Here is a 15,553-nt window from a genome sequence, read left to right on the forward strand (position 1 = left end):
CCAGCTGGGGCCTTTTTGCAAAAAGAAACGAGACGAAGGGAGACAGAAGTCCCGTCCCTCCTGCCCCCCCAGCACCATTTATGGAGGGCAGCAGCTTGCCAATCATACACGTCTTTTTCCAAATTCCCCCCAGCCTCCATGGGTGGTGGGTTGGAAGGAAGACTCTGCTACTGGACAGCTCTGCTCAGGTCAAGTCCTTCCTTGCTGCTCGGAGTTTCTCAGTTCCTGTGAGGCTGCCACACTGCTGTGGCGCTCTGCCCCTTCTGCTCCTGCCCCTGGCACATGACCTGGGGGAGAGTCCTGTGCCCCTCTGAAAGGTCCATTTAAGCATTTCATTCACCAGGCAGGGCCTGCACAGAGTTTCTGCTTCCCAAGGGCCACTTGATGTGGAGGAATGGACCATTTCTTACGATCACTGAATGTCTGGGTTGGAAGGGACCTTGGAGGTCATCCGGTTCAACCCCCACCAAGTGCAGAACCTACCACTGCAGCATCCCTGGCAGAGAGCCACCAGACTCCATTGGAACCACTCTGGCCAAGGAGAGTCCACCACCTCCTGAGGCCATCTCACAACTCACCATTCGGACGTTTTCCCTGATGTCCAGCCGAAATCTACTTCCTCGTAATTTGAGCTCAAGGTTTCTTGTCCTGCCTACAGGGACAGCCCTGCCCACCTCACCCTTCCTCCAGGCTAAACATACCACAGGCCTCCAACTGTTCCTCGTTTCCAGGGCAATTGCTGAAGCCTGCGGTTCAAGGGCAGTCTACCTCAGAGGAGGAGATGCTGGGCAATGAAGCCAGTCCAGGTGAGGTTCACCCCCGGCTTAACCAAAAGGTCCCTCTTCCCTTTGCTCCTTCAGCCACAGCCAACCAGCAGAAATTTCATCCACGCAAGGCCAGCACCAAACGCGCCCGACCAGGGCATCCTCCTAGCCAACAAAATGGAATTTCCTCTGGTTACCACCCTCTAACGCCACACTGGCCCGCCTGGCTGCAAACCGGCCCGGCTCTGCCACCCTCACAGCTCTGGTGCGGCCCCACCAGCTGTGGTCAGTGGGGAGGCATTCCTCAGGTGAAGGAGCCCCTACCCAATGCCTGTCTTTACGAGCTGGCTCTCTTGGACCCATTTCCTGAAAACCAAGCATTTTTCATTAAAGGGTTACAGAACCACAGCAAACAAAACAGCAGTCCCTGCGTGCAAATGATGCATTGGAAACGGCCACATCTTTGCTTGTGACGCTCATGAGAGCCCCTTTTAGGGACAGGCGTAAAGGCGGCCTTCAGAGCCAGGCCTTTGCCGAGTTGCCCACGCTGCTAAGCAGACCCCCGGGAAACCTGGCCCCAGCTCGGCCCCAGACCAGGCTCCCACCCGCAAGTGCAGTCAGGTCAGCAGGACCTTGGCCTGCCCCTGATGCTTTCCACGCCAACACCGAACAACGTCCAGAACTGGGGGGCACGGCACATTGTTCCCCACGCCGAGGATGGGAAGGGGAAATCCCCTCTAGGTAGAGGGGAGCACCTTACCCCGAGAGCCGTCCTTTTGGTCCGGCGGACGATCCGGCTGCATGGCTTCCGGGAAACGCAGCCGACCACAGGCCCGCGGAGGGAGTGCAGCGGAGGGGCATGAGAAGGCAAACGCAATCCCAAGCCGGCCCTCCTCGGAGCAGCCGGCCGACCCACCCGACTGACGGGCTAGGGACAGCTCCGTAAGGGGACGCGCCTCCTCGTTGGCGCGACACGGTCTGGCCGCTTGCCTGCTCGGACAGGTGATCCTTGCGGCCGGCAGGCCCTTGTCCGGCCCTGTGGCTGGAGAGACATCGCTGGCCCTCCCCCCCAAGTCCTCCCGCTTCCCTGGGATCGAGCCCCGCCGGGAATAAAGTTCAAGGGCTGCCCACGGCAGAGCCGCGGAGAGGAGGAGGAGAGGGCAGAAGGTGGGGGGAGAGGAGTGGGGATGGGCCGGGGCAGCCTCCGAGCCGCTCTCGCCCGACACAAAACCCGAGAGAGTGCCGAGGAAAGGCGCTGCGGGAGGAGCGAAGCCGGGGGCCCGCGGGCGGGAGCGGGACGCGGTCTCGGCCAAGAACGGACCCGGCAGCGTCTCGGGGGCCGGGGGCGGAGCGCCGGTGCCCCTCGCCTCTCGGGACGCCAAGCCGCCCTCCTCCCCGCCTCCGGCCCAAACGGGCTGCAGCGCCCAGCGCCCCGCCGGAAGGAAGGCTGCAGTTCTGCCGGCCGCTTTCCCCAGTCCCAGCCGGCGAAGCCTCGGGCCGCTCTGCGCCTCCTCGCTGCGGCCCCTTGTCTAGCTCTGGCTCCTTTGGCAAGCCGCGTTGTCGCTCCGCCAGTGCTGCTGCCGGCGGCGTTGGCGTGGGCTTCAGAGCGGCCCAGCCCGTGCCAGAAGCTGCGCACGTTGCTGCCTGCGCTTGGAAACCGGGCGGCCGGGGGACCAGCAGGCTCCGGAGACCTCTGCCCACCCCGTTGCACCCCTTTGCGGGCGGTGGAGGAGGAGGCCGGTTGCCCGGTGCTCGTCTGGCCCGACGGGCACGACTGGGCAGCCCGACGTCGCAGAGGGGAAGCAGAGCGCCCCCCGCCGGCAGCGCGGATCGAGACCGAGATTCACGTCGGGGAAGGCGGAAGTGCGCTGCGCTCGCAGCCGACGGAAAGCAACGGTCCCACCTTGCGACTTGCCCCCGTTTCTGAGGTTCTGGAGAGCAACTGCTTCTGGGAGCAGAGACTCTGCTCGGCTCTATTCTGCCCAGGCTGGCTTCACACGCCACCCTAAGCCGCGACGGCGCGAAGCCTGGCTCCCCGAACAAGCCTTTGCGTTTGCTCCACACGCTAACCAGCCGTCTCTGGAAAGGCCAGCAGATTCAAGCCACTGTCCAAGGAAGGGGGTTTGGGAGCGGCCACCCTTTCCTCCTCCCCTGCGGGATGGGCAGGGGACCCTTCCGAAATTCTGAGCTGGCCCAGAACTTCCCAGTTCAGAGCAGTCTATCTCAGTGGAAGGACGCCCACCACTGCGGGCTCCCGGCTTTCTCCACCCTCAGGATGCCTCGTGGGCTGAAGGAGCCTCTGCCCCGCAGGACAGGAGCAGGTGAAAGGGGAGCCGGAGATGAGCTGCCTGGCCGCCGGGGGAGAACGGGCGGAGGCGGCGGCTTCCGATCCGTGCAGCCCAGGCGGAATTAACGGCCGTCTCTTTGGCTCTGGCATGATAGAGCGAGCCGTGCACCTTCGACGTGGCCGTGGGCAGAGAACCGTGCGAGAAAGGAAATGGACTTAGAGGCTGCAGAGAAGGCCCTCTAGCGCAGAAAAGGGGAGAGAATGCCCCCAGCTGGCTGCCTGGCCCTCAAACCCTCCCGGCTGGCAGATCAGCCAACCACGGGGCTCCATGGAGCATCCAGCCCCCCCCCACCTTTCGCACACACACCCCAAGCAGGCACATGCACCCCTCTGCCTGCCCTGGCCCGGCCTAACCCTCTGTGGTCTCCTCAAGTCAAAGGAGAGCCAGCCGGGTGCCCCTTTCCATCTTCCAGCCCAGGAGAGCCCCCCATCTGTGGGGCTGGCGGCCCAGAAGCAGGGGTCCTTCTCTGGGATGGGCTTGCAGGTCCTTTGGCCGCTGATCCTCCCAGACTGGAATTGCGCCTTCAAGGGCACCCTTCTCCCAGGGTGCTGCCGAGGCAGCAACAGTTCTCCGACAGCTTGAAAGGGCTCTCCCGTTGAGAAACAGGCTTCCAGTTTTCCTCCTCCTCTTCCTCCTCCTCCTCTCTCTGGGGGCTGCTTTTGAGGCCCGGGGAAGCCCAGGGGGTGCCTATTTTTTCTTCATCACTCTGCGCCTTCCCTCCCTGGGTGACCTTGTTTGCCCATCGAACAAGCTCTTCCCTTGGGTTTGAGGCAAAAAAGGGTGTCTGAGGGGGGGGGTTATCCTTGGAAAGGCTGAGAACAGCCCCTTGCCTTCTGCTTGCAGAGGCAAAGCCCTCCATGCACACGTTGCTTAGCAATGCCGTGTAGGAAGAGCCCGGCTCACGGGAGCCTCCTGTCTAATGCTGCTTGTGCTTCCCCCCCAGCAAGTGGGAGGAAGGGGCAACGGGGCAGCAGAAGAGGAGAGAGGGAAGGGGAAGGGAGAGGAGTGCCTGGCCTGGGGGCCTCTGCTGATGTTTCGGAGCCCAACAGCAGGGGCCTGTCTGGGAGAGGCATTTGGCCAAAGCCCCCCCATCACTGCTGGGACAGCCCCCTCCCTCCCTCTGCTGCCTCCCCAGGGCTGTGTGCCTGTCACTGGCACAATCAGGGCTTTGTTCCTCGGGCAAGCCCATCTCGGGATCTGTGCACGTTCTGTAGGAAAAGCAACTTCTGGGTTGGCGAAGGATTATAGTTATAGTCATGTTCGGCACATACCAAGGGGGGCGTGGAGGGCAGGGTCGATCCACCAGAAGCAGGCATGGTTGAGCCTGAAGCAGCCAGGGAAAGGAGGCGGCACAGGGTGCAGAAGAGCCCAGCTTCTGAAGAACAGAGGGCCTCTGCCCATGTGAAGTGAGCTGAAGGACCACAACTCACTTTCATGGATCTTCACCGAGTCAGGGAAGGTTTCAGAAAGTCGCTCCCAGGGGATTCCTCACTGCCCATCCTGGCCAGGAAGAGGAGGGAGCTAAACCAGAATCCCTTTAAAATGCAGCATTCCAGCCACTGCTTAGCATCATTTCCATGGCAACAACTTCAAATATCAAGAGCTCGGCCCAAGGCTGATTTTTTAAAAAACTGAGTAAGCATGGTGAGGGCCAAAGTGGGAATACTTGCTCCAAATTCCTACCCAGTTGTGGTCCAATGAGCATAATTCCAAGGAATTGCCCGGAGCGCTTCCAGAATTGCTTGGGACCCAGGAGGGGCCTCACCCCCCAGCCTGAGCGCATCTCCCCTTGCCCCAGTCCAACAAAGGGAGGGCAGCCAAGGAGCTCTGGACTGGGTACGAGGTCCCTCCTGTGTTGACTTGCAATGGCCGGCCGGCTTTTTAACCTTGAGGGCAGGAGAAAACGCTTCTCTCTGACATTGTCCACCCCAGGAAAAAGGGCCAGACCCCTCCTTGGGGCACTGGTGCTTTGGCCATGAGCCTGAGAGCTGACCCTTCAAAAGGTAGACTGCCTTGCTTCTGGAGGCTTTCTCTTCAGGCTGCCTTTTCTCCATCCAAGAAAGGGGGTAGAGCACCCCCTGGTGGGAGGCCTGAACCAACAAGCACCCTGCGGAAGTCTTGGAAGGAGAGCTCGGAGCTGCAGCCCCACAGGGGTGGGGGGGAGGCTTGCTGCCCGGACGGGCTCAGCTTCAACCCTGTCCGGATGCGCCAGGTGGGTCCTGGGGGTCTCCAACAGCAACAGGGCCCTGCAGAAGCCTGCTGTTTCCGACGGCCAATCCCTCGGCAAAGAAGGGAGGGTTTCTCCTGGGGGGACTGTTTTGTTTTCCCACAGGGGGGCAGGTGGCGCTCCACGCAAAGGTTCCAAGGACGTTTTGTGGGCACTTTGTGGGCACATATTCTGCATTCCCTGGTTTCCAAGGGAATGCTTTTATTTTTTACTAATCTATGCATTTATCTGCAATTTTCCTTAGAATACTTTGTGTGCCTTTCTCAAACTGCATCGCAACGTTCTGGAATATGTGGGGCTTCAAAGCACCAGCGTTCTTAGATTGGAAGGGACAAATCAAGTATTATAAGAATTTGGACTGAATTATTTTCTCTTTTTATTACAGGGTAGTCCTCAGCTTGGGACTGGAACTTCCATTGCTAAGCAATGCAGTTAATTGAGTACGATCTTACCACCCAATTTTACGAACTTTTTGCCATGGCCGCTAAGTGAATCATGTGGTTAAGTGAATCTGGCTTCCTCCACTGACTTGGCTTGTCGGAAGCCAGCTGGGAAGGTCACAAATGGCGATCATGTGACCCCAGGATGCTGCAACCATTGTAAATACATAATTGCCGTCAAGCAGAGGCCACTAACGTTTGCCAAGTGCCTGAATTTTAATCACGTGACTGCAGGGACGTTGTGATCATCATAAGTGCAAAGATTGGTTGTACATCCCTTTGTTCAGTGCCGTCATAACTTTGAACGGTTGGTAAACGAATGGTCATAAGTTGAGGACTACCCATATGCACTTCCTCCTTCCCATCCACATGTCCAATTCTGTAACAACCTTATGTCTTGACCAGTTGCCTACAGGACAAAGCACAGCATCTTGCACGATGCATAAGAAAGCAATTTTCCACAGCCCAGAGTTTTGCTGGGTTATCTGGGCGAGAAGCAACCCAGCCCAAAGGCTCACAGGCTGGCAAAGCGCTTGAGTGGCAGAACCTGCAGAATCTCAAATGGTCAGCAGAGGGCTAGAAAGCTGAAAGACAACCGCCCAAGGGCGGCAGGTAGCAAAAGCTGTAAAATTCACAGACTGGAAAGTCCGTTTCACACTTCTTTGAAAAAGAGCACAATTAAAAGCTACTGCAAACCATGCTTTTTGCCGGGCTTTTTAGAAACCCTTTTTGCAAATCCACTCCACCGTTGAAATGAAGGCTCTAAGAAGGCGCTTTCATGGTCCGGGGCCTCAGATGCCTTGCTTCCTGAGGGTCAAGGGCAAGACTGCTCTGCCCCACGGAGGTGTCAGTGCTGCTATCGCAAAATGCCGCACGGCCAGAATTCTCCTCCTGCTAACCGCATCCTTATCCTTATCCCCAAACCTCCACAGGGTTACAAGCTATGCCTGGTAGCCAGCCAAAATCGGTGATCCCATTCACCCCGACCCAGGGAAGAGGGCCGCCTCTCATCTCTTACTCGGCTGAGCTGAAGCCCCTTTGCAGAGCCCCCCCGGTGCCCTTCGGCTGGTCTCCTGTCGTTCTCTCAGGTGCCAGAAATTGGAGTGGCATCTTTCTGCTGCTCCAGGTACAGGAGAAGGGGGCCTTGGAAGAAGGGGGCTGGAGCAAAAGCCACGCTTCCCCGGGCTGCTGCAGATCCTCCCCACTTTTCATGGCTCCTGACAATGCCCTTCTTTTGCTCAGAGCCCGCAAGCCGAATTCTGCACGCCTCAGTGCCCCCGGCAGCCAGGTTCCCCCTCATGTGGGGATGCCAAAGGATGGGCCATACAAAGCTCCAGTTCTGAGACGTTTCCCATCAGCTGGCGGATCAGCAGCCAAGAACAGAGCTCCCATCCTCTGTGCGCCTGGACGGCCATCGGTTGCTAGGTGGTTTATTTTACTTAGTATTCAGATTTACATAGTTCTGATGCTCAACCTCTCAGCTGGACAGAAGGAGATTGTTCTCCCTTCTCCCTCATTGCAACGTTTTGGAAAGGCTGACAGTGGTTCTTGAAGCAAGCAAGAGACCTCAAGCGGAATCCGGAAATCCAAGCTGGGCGAAGTCTACTTTTCCATTGACTGCTAGGGGGCACAGCCAAAGAGGAATTGGGTCCCCTCCTCTCCCCCGCCCCATGCCCCACTGGGTTTTGGCTTTCATTTAAAAAGCCCCACCCCCAAACTAAAACAGTTAAAGCCAAGGAACAGCTCACAGTGCATTTGGAATTTCTTCTTGGGTTCTCAAGATCCCTCTCAAAACGACCTCTTTTGATTCTCAGGGTTTTTTTGCCAGGAACAGCTGCAGCTTTGCAAATTCCCTGCAGGTGATGGATCTACTAGTGGACACTCAGTCTCTCCAAGATGGATGCCAATGGCAGGGAGACACCCCACCCCACCCCCAGTCCACCATTGTAGCCACTTCCCTGCATGGCAGGAGACTGCCCATGCCCTGCAGACGGACCGCCTGAGGCTCTGAACTGGGAAGGCTGCTGGGGGAGGGAAAGGGTGGGTCAAGGTCCCCAGGACGCAAAGGAGAGGCAAGAATTGGTTTGTGATCAGTCTATAAACGATTGGGTTTGTACGGTGCACTAAACCATGGCTTGTTGAATAAATCACCCAACCGTGTAGATTGTGATTTCCTGAGATCAATACTGGCATCCCTGAAAAGCCTTCTCATTTTGCCATGACATGTAGGACCCGACAAGAACATCTGCCCTAAACTTTCAGAGTCCCTTTGGTTAGCCTAGCTGTCTTTCCCAAACATCTTCTACCAAAACAAGGTCTTTGCCCAGGAAAGCAACAGGTTTGAAGGTGCCTGTATCCAAGTTGCCCATCAGGTTTCCATCTTGGCAGTTGTTTAGGCCTTTGGAGAAGTTCGCAAGGTGGCGGGCAAGAATGCCAGGAGAGAGGACAATTAGTTTCTGTTGAGTGGGCGGGGGAAGGACGGGGATCCATGCATCCGGCCCCACTGGCCCTACCTGGTGCTCAGGTAGCAGGCTGGGATGCGAAGAGAGTCAAGAGCTGGACAGAGCTACCCTCTGGGCCCAGATGGCCAGGAACCGGGAAGGGGCGAAGCACTGTGTTGGGCCAAAGGCCGAGGCAGCCCATTCTCCCCCCTACAGTAGCCAGCTCTACAAATGGGCAGTGAGCAAGGCTTGCTCGTGGCCATTCCATCCGTGGCCTCTGACCATTCCTAACCATCAGATCGTCGGTTCTGCCCACTCTGGCAAACTGCTGCCAACCGGATGCCTCTCAAAAGCTCTCTTTGGACTGGCAGTCTTGCCCTCCCCAGACTCTGGCACTGTCAGGTTGACTGCTTCAGAACATGAAGGTTCCACACCTAACAGACCTTGCTTATAGAGATGTAGAGAAGCCCACTTCTTTGGCGTCCTGTATCCCCATGGCCCACTCTTAAGCAAACACCAGATTTGAATCACAGGAACCACCTGTCCAGTTTCCACCCAGGAACAGAATAAGGACCAGAGCCCTCCAAGACACTCACACCCGATCTTGATCCATCCCTGAAATACTAAAAAGTCCAAGAGCATCTTGCATTGGCCAGCTACCCAGGTGTAACAGGCAACTCCTCCTGTCTTCTTCTGTTAACAGTGTTGGCTGCAGATAAGGGGAACTGTCATCCAATAGATCTGAAGGGCGGGCAATTCCAGACGGGGCAGTGGGCAGAAACGTCCACCTTGACCCATCTGATCCACAAAGGGCTGGGTTGAAAGGGATCGGTGCTCTTATCTGCTGAGGCCTCTGGAAAGAGCTTCCCCTTTCGTCTCCTCCTTCCTGGCCAGAGTGGACTTGCAACACGCTTCCCTGCGTTCCATAGACAGATTTCAAGAGTTTGGGTGAGATTACTGGGAGATTAGCTCCCCTGCATTTCCTGATTGTAACTGTAAGGGTTACCAAAAAAGTCTGCCTTTCTGTTTTAGGAAGGAGAGGGGAGGGTCCACCAGATCTGACGGGTGTTTCCCGCTGAGCAGCTCAGAGAAATCCCAGGCAGCGCCTCTTCCACCCTCCATCTCCCTCGCTGATTTCTTTTTGTGGAAAGCCAGAAGGGCAGAAGACACAGCTGGGAAAACCTGAGAGATCCGAGGTGCAGGACGAGCAGGAGGCCTCTAGCGCCCTGTGAAAGCGTCCCGGAAGACCCTTCCTAAGGTCCTGCTCGCAAGGGTTGAGTTAAAGTGCAGCTTGCGGGTGTCGCCACCACATAAACCCGCCCAGTTTGCTCACACCGCAAAAGGTCTGACCATCCAGGCCTCTCTGCTCCGTTGCCGTCACTGGGGCCAAATAAAGACATCAAGGAAGCGAGGGCAGCGGGTGGATTTTGTCAGTGGAAACAGTAGGGAGGGAGGGAAACCCTTTCTTTTTCTTTTTCTCTCCTTCTCTCTCTCCTGATGCGCACACATGCAACATGCCAAGCAGATCTTCGCACAGGGCTCCCCTCCATGGTCCCCCTCCTTCCAAGCGGGGCGTGTGTTTTGCACAGGAAGGAAGTGGCTCTGCTCCATCTTAGGCCCTTGATGACTTCAGCAGGAAGCAAGGTGCTTTTTCTCTTCCTCCGATTTGCCATTTTGTCGGCCACCCGATGCAGCTGTTCAGTGCGGCCACCGCCTCGAGAGCCAGGAAGGGCACGCAGGAACACAAAGGGTACGTGAAGCCGTCGCTCTGGAAGGCCTGGGGGAAAGAGCAGGCAAGCGGTTCTAAAGGAGCAATAAGCTAAGGAATGGATGTGGCTGAAACGACGTCATAGTCCATCACTTGTCCCTACTCTGGAAATGTTATCTCGATAGTTTTTCTCTGATAAGTTTGCGTGGAGGATGGGCAATGTTTAAAGAATTACTTGGTCGCTGTTCCCGTGCCAAGCAGGTCACGCTGCATTATCGCTAGATCAGAGCTTGCCTGGGGGTGTCAGAGGTATACTGCCTTCTTCTAGGGAGGTTCATCACCTCAACTCTTCAGGATAAAAATACAGAGCCGGCGCGTTGCTGTGGGCAAGGAACACCGGGGAAGCTCAGATGAAAGTCGTGGCTTAGTCATGGCTTGGTCGCCAGCAGCCCCTTCAGGTCAGGCCGGGAAGGGTTCCTGCTTAAAACGAGGAGTCTTCGTGGCCTTAAAAGCGAGTTGTCACAGGAAGGTGAAGAGGAGGCACTTTGGGACTGCCAGCCTTATTTTTGTTTGCACCTTGCAAACCAGACCAGGGCCTCAGCATTTCCTCACCCCTTTCCCCAGCGTAGCTGAGACTTGCAGACATCTACCGCTGCCCCAGGGGTGACCAAGCCCTCCTTCCCCTGGGCGGGCTTGCCTGCTGGCCCAAGGGCTGTTCCAGGAGAGAGGAGCCTTCTCCTTTTCTCCCTCCTCCTCCTCCTCCTCCTCCTCCTCCTCCCACTGGGAGTGCCAGCCTCAAGCCACCCGCAGGATGCCAGCCACAAGATGCTGCCCAGCCAGAGTTAATTATTGGCAGGTGGGAAAGCGAGGAGGAGACAGCCTACCCAGCGCTCCCCAGAGCCAAGACGGCCTTTCCTGCTGCTGGCGGAGCCCTGAGAAGCTGGGTGAGTCCTGGGGTGGAGTGGGGAGGACAGGCACGTTGCGGATCCGCCCAGTCCAGGGCGAAGACGGCTGAGCAGGGCCGGTCCTTCCCAGCACCAGTGCGCTTCCCACAGCCTGGGGCTAGAACAGCCAGACGCACGGCCTCTGACCAGGTTTGCTCCTGTTTTTCCTTCCTCTGGCTGGGGTCCCAAAACCAGGGATTAAGCGTGCCAAGGAAACTGGCCCGCCCCTCTGTGCATGTCTCCTTCCTCCCTCCCTTCTCTCCTCTCCTCTCCTCTCCTCTCCTCTTCTCTTTCCAGCTCCCTGGCAGGGAAAGATAGCAAGCGGCTTTTCAGACTGCAGATAGTTCCAATCAATTTGCCATGCGGTGCGACTGGGTGCTGTGGCTGCTTGTGAAATGCGAGCCCCCAGCACTCACATACAGACTCACACTCACACGCTCATACACACACACACACGCTCACCCCCCCACCCCCAGGGCCTGGAACAAGATTTGGGATCTGGCCCATTATGGTGGGGTGACTTGAGCTGGGGGTCAGCGAACGCATTTTGCTGGAGATGGGCAGCAGGGGTGTGGCGGTGTGACACAGCGCCTGGACTTTTGTTCCTCATTCTTCAGCTGGGGGAAGCAATCCTGCAAAGAACTGTGCAAGGCAAAGATGACGTTGCAGAAATAAAAAATGGCCAGCTCAGAAAACCTTTTAACAAAGGATGCTAATGGCTGAGCGAGGCTAGAAAGTGACGGGGGCAGCAGGAGGGCGAAGAAAGGGAGAGCCTGGGTGGCTGGGACCAGGTGGGCTGAGTAGTGAAATCCCCGAATCTGTGAGCCTGGGAGGCCCAGGTTTGCATCTCCCTCCCTGCCAGGCCCACCAGCGGCTGCAGGAAAGATGGGACAAGCCCAGAAGGCACAATCTATGGCCTTCTTTCCACGCTGCATAACATTGCCATTATTAGCCACAAGGTTAGCACAGCCCGATGAATGCTTTCCCAGACTTAATTGGTATGGTATGTCAGAAGGATGGGTGGGGAGAGGTATTAGCTCAGTCAAGGAAGACAGAAATGCATCTTCGAGGACAAGAGCCCATCCGAAGGAAACCCCTGCAGATCCCAGGCTTACAAAACAGGCAGAAAATCCCAGCCCCAGAGGCAAGAGAAGGCTGCAGGCCTTTGTTTTGTTTGCATGTGCAATCCCATTGCACTCCCTGTGCGTGCGTGTGTGCGTGCGCACATATGAGAGACAGAGCTTAATTTAGTCTTTCCTACTACATTGAATTATGCTGAATTTATCTGAGCTTCAGCAAAACAAGTCTCCATCTTAAATGGGCGCAGAGGGTGACTTCATCCTGCATCAAGGTGCTTTGAGGCTCCTGCCAGGACCTGTTCTCAGGATCCCCGCACCTTAGGCCGCACCTGAGTCCCCCTTCTTGGGAAAAGCCCTGCTCTCTGGGGGTTCTGTGCAGGAGGATTGGTACTTTGCCTCTGCCCCAAATCATACAGGAATACCCCCTTTCCCCCCTTCCAGGCTGGGGTTCAACAGATGCACCCTGTGCCCACAGCCGGGCCCTGGGGGCACTTAAATGTCCTTCCAGATAATGTGGACTCCTAGTTGGAGAAATCTAGGTGGATGGCTCGAGTGAACGGGATTTGGAGAAATACCCACACGAGTCCTTTTGAGGTGGGGAAAGGCGCGTTTTCCTCCTTTCGGCCAATGCGTTTATGTGCCACGACAGGTCCTTCTCGGGAAGAGGCTTTCGATGAGGTTGAGGGCAGGAGGCGTCTCCTCAGAGGGCGCCACGTCTTCAGGTTTTGTATTTGTCCTGCTAAACATGCTTCAGTGCTGATGTTTGAACTGATTAAGCAAAGGACCAAGCCTCAAAGTCATGCTTCAGGTCAGGTTCAGTGAGGGGCCACCATATTCCCCCAAGAGGGGGGAAAGCGGCGTGCAAGCGTCCTTTTCCCCACTCCTTCCCCTTCTTTCATGCCAAAAGTCTGTGTGCGAGGGGCTGGCCGCTCCCCTGTGGTCTGCACCTCTGGCACTTGAAAGGAACAACGAAATGTTCTCCAAATCCCGCATGCTTTCGAATGCAGGGGTTCAAGGAAGATGGGACAATTCCAGCTCTGAGAGCTGACACAAAGGGCCGCCTCTGAAGCTGGGGGAAAGAGAGAAGGCCACCGCAGTCAAAGCAAACGTCAAAAATAAAATGCCAAAGCTGGCCGGGGGGGAACTGGCCCACCTTCTTCACAAGGACTTTTTTTCCCTCCTCAGAGGGGAGCGCTCTCTTTCGGCTCAGGCTTTGCCAAATGGAGGGTGGGGAGGCGGTGCAGCCTCCCCTCCCGGGTCACGTCTGTATTTCTGGGGCCTCCCCCGTGGCACGTGGCTTGGCTCTCCAGCCAGAAGGGCCAGAATCAAAGGGATCCCTCCCCACCCCACCGTGCTGATCCTCGGACAATGGTCTGTGGACCGCGGGCAGTTCCAGCGGGGGGAATTGCTGGCATGCTGCCCCCCTTCTGAATGCCATCAGACCTGCAAAAGGCAGCCCGACGGCACGGAGCCACGGAGGAAGCTGGACCGGGCCACGGCAGCATTTTGGGGAATGAGGCTGACCTGCCACCTGGAAGCCACATTAGCAACCCCTGCCAAAGACACGGATTGGGAGCTACCACAAGCCACGCCTAAACCGGACCAAGAGCAGGGAAAGGGCAGCGAAGCCACAACCTGATTGGGCTCCTTCTCCTCGGAGACCCTGCCCAAAACACCGCAGCCGGCTCGACCATCCGGGGAGGGCCAGTGCGTGGGACCGGAAAGGTTGCGCCCCGGGGGCAGTGCATTCAGAGTCGCTTTGCTGCTTCTGTGGGCTTCCTGTCCCGATCGCCGGAGCTGCTGATCCCCAGGAGAGCTGAGCAACCTCCCTCTCCCAGCAACGCTCTCCTGGCCAAGGGAGAGCAAGTGTCATCACCTCTTACAAGCATTGGAGGGGCCTCCTCCTAAGGAGGGGAAGAGAAGAGGTAAAACAGAGCCGGCCGTGCAGCTCCTGCCCGCAGGCAAAGCTTAAGGGCATCCTTGTGGGGTGAGGCAGGTTGCCCTTTCTTTCTGTCCCCAGGAGCTGGGTGAGGGGGGAGCAGCCCCCCTGAAAACCATGCACAAGGCGGAGCAGAGAAAGGAGAGCAGAGGAGGACGTGCCTTTGGGCCCTGGGCTGGGCACCCATCTCTCAAAGTAGCTCAAGCATCACCCAGGATCGTGCTAGAATGATGCCACCTGTCACAGGAGCAGCCAAGGGGCACACCTCAAGGAGACCGCACAGAGCAACAAGGAACGGGGTAGCTCTGCAGAGAGAAATGCAAAGCCCCCGGGCCCCTCTTCGACCCCACACCCCAAAGGGAGGACAGTCCCCAGGCGATCATCGCTGCCCTCCCCAGCCCTATGGAGCTGCTCGCAGCCAGCACATGGAGCCCTCCTGCGTTAAGGGGGCCGCATCCCAAGGAAAGAAAGAGAGTCTCTCGCCCAGCACTAAAGAAGGCAGTCAGGTGGGGCTGTGGAAAGACCCGGCCAGTGACCCTTGGAGCAGGTGGCCAAGCTCGACAGCAGCAGGCAGGGGCCTGGGCCGGCCTGCTCCCCCACCTCACCTTTCACAATCGACAGCTGCATAAACAGCCCAGTTGGCACAGCACCCAACAGCTAGGTGCCCCATTTTCCCCCCTCGGTGCCCCATTTCTCCCCTCCCTCGGTGCCGAGCACCTCCTTCTTTTGCGAAAATGGGGAGCAGATGGCATCTCCCCACCAGAACACCTGCCGGGCCTTCCAGGGCTGGAGGGGGCCAAGATGGCTGCCTCCCAAGAGCCCTTCCAACAGGTAGCTCAAGGCTCTCTCCTCTCCTCGCAGGGGAGAGATCCGCACAGCCACCATTTCCCTTCCAAGGCCCTTCACCTTGAATCCCCAGCACCGTCCCTCTCATACGAAAGCTGCTCCATGCTTGGCTGATGCCAGAAGCCCCACCACCACCACCTCACAGGTCCTTTTCGCCCTCTGCAGCAGGCAGAAAGGTGCCGACTCACCTGCACCATTCTGCAGCTGGGAGGAAGCAGCCCGAAACTTCCTGGGGTTTTGAAGGCCAAAGGGGCGTCCATCTTCCTGTTTCCTCTGCTGCCGTGTTACGGAAGGCCTGGGGGCAAAACAGTAAGGCGTTCATCCTCCGAATATGGGTTCGGCTCTGTGGATGCCCTCAGAAACACCCCCGCAAACAGGGGCGCATACACGCCTCCCACGCCAAATCATTTTCCATGATGGAAGGGGTCCCCAGAGCGGATTCCCTCATTAATGTGGCCGCACCACCAAGCTTTCTAGTCTTTTTTTTAATATATATAAGAAATGTACATTTTTGACCTTCTGCAAAAGAAGGAAGAACTACAGCCAAGGTAATAACAACAACAACAACAACAACAATACGCTCTGCTGGATTCAGGAGGAGCTTACTCACAACAAGGATGCTTGACAGAGGCCAACCAAAGTGCTCGGACCCTCAGAGGGAACGAAGAGGCACTGGAAAAGGAAGGGGGCATCCGAGGGCCACGCCGGACCAATAAATGTGAAGCTGAGGATCCCACAAATACAGTTTTTACTCTGCTCCATTTTTCCCCACTGAATTTAAAAAGAAAATGACGGCATAAAATATGCCAGGCAAGTG

General features: G+C 57.1%; 2 protein-coding genes across 3 annotated transcripts in view; one reads left to right on the forward strand and one right to left on the reverse strand.

Moving 5' to 3' along the window:
- DAB2IP (DAB2 interacting protein) overlaps window positions 1-1,609 on the reverse strand; it is an 85,065-nt gene extending 83,456 nt beyond the window's left edge. The window contains exon 1 of one of the 2 annotated variants that reach the window (XM_063316555.1): window positions 1,525-1,609. Coding sequence is in view for 1 of the 2 variants with exons in the window: in XM_063316550.1 (XP_063172620.1) it covers window positions 1,525-1,567 (43 nt within the window). In the remaining variant the exon portion in view is untranslated. The remainder of the gene's footprint in view (window positions 1-1,524) is intronic. The other variant, XM_063316550.1, reaches the window with a different exon arrangement.
- Window positions 1-15,060, forward strand: part of PDCL (phosducin like) — a 242,491-nt gene extending 227,431 nt beyond the window's left edge. Inside the window, exon 5 of the mRNA XM_063316151.1 lies at window positions 15,051-15,060. The gene's annotated coding sequence lies outside the window, so the exon portion shown is untranslated. The remainder of the gene's footprint in view (window positions 1-15,050) is intronic.
- The last annotated feature ends 493 nt before the right edge of the window (window positions 15,061-15,553 follow it).

Source organism: Candoia aspera, chromosome 16, assembly GCF_035149785.1.
Source record: "Candoia aspera isolate rCanAsp1 chromosome 16, rCanAsp1.hap2, whole genome shotgun sequence".
NCBI classification, from domain to species: domain Eukaryota; kingdom Metazoa; phylum Chordata; class Lepidosauria; order Squamata; family Boidae; genus Candoia; species Candoia aspera.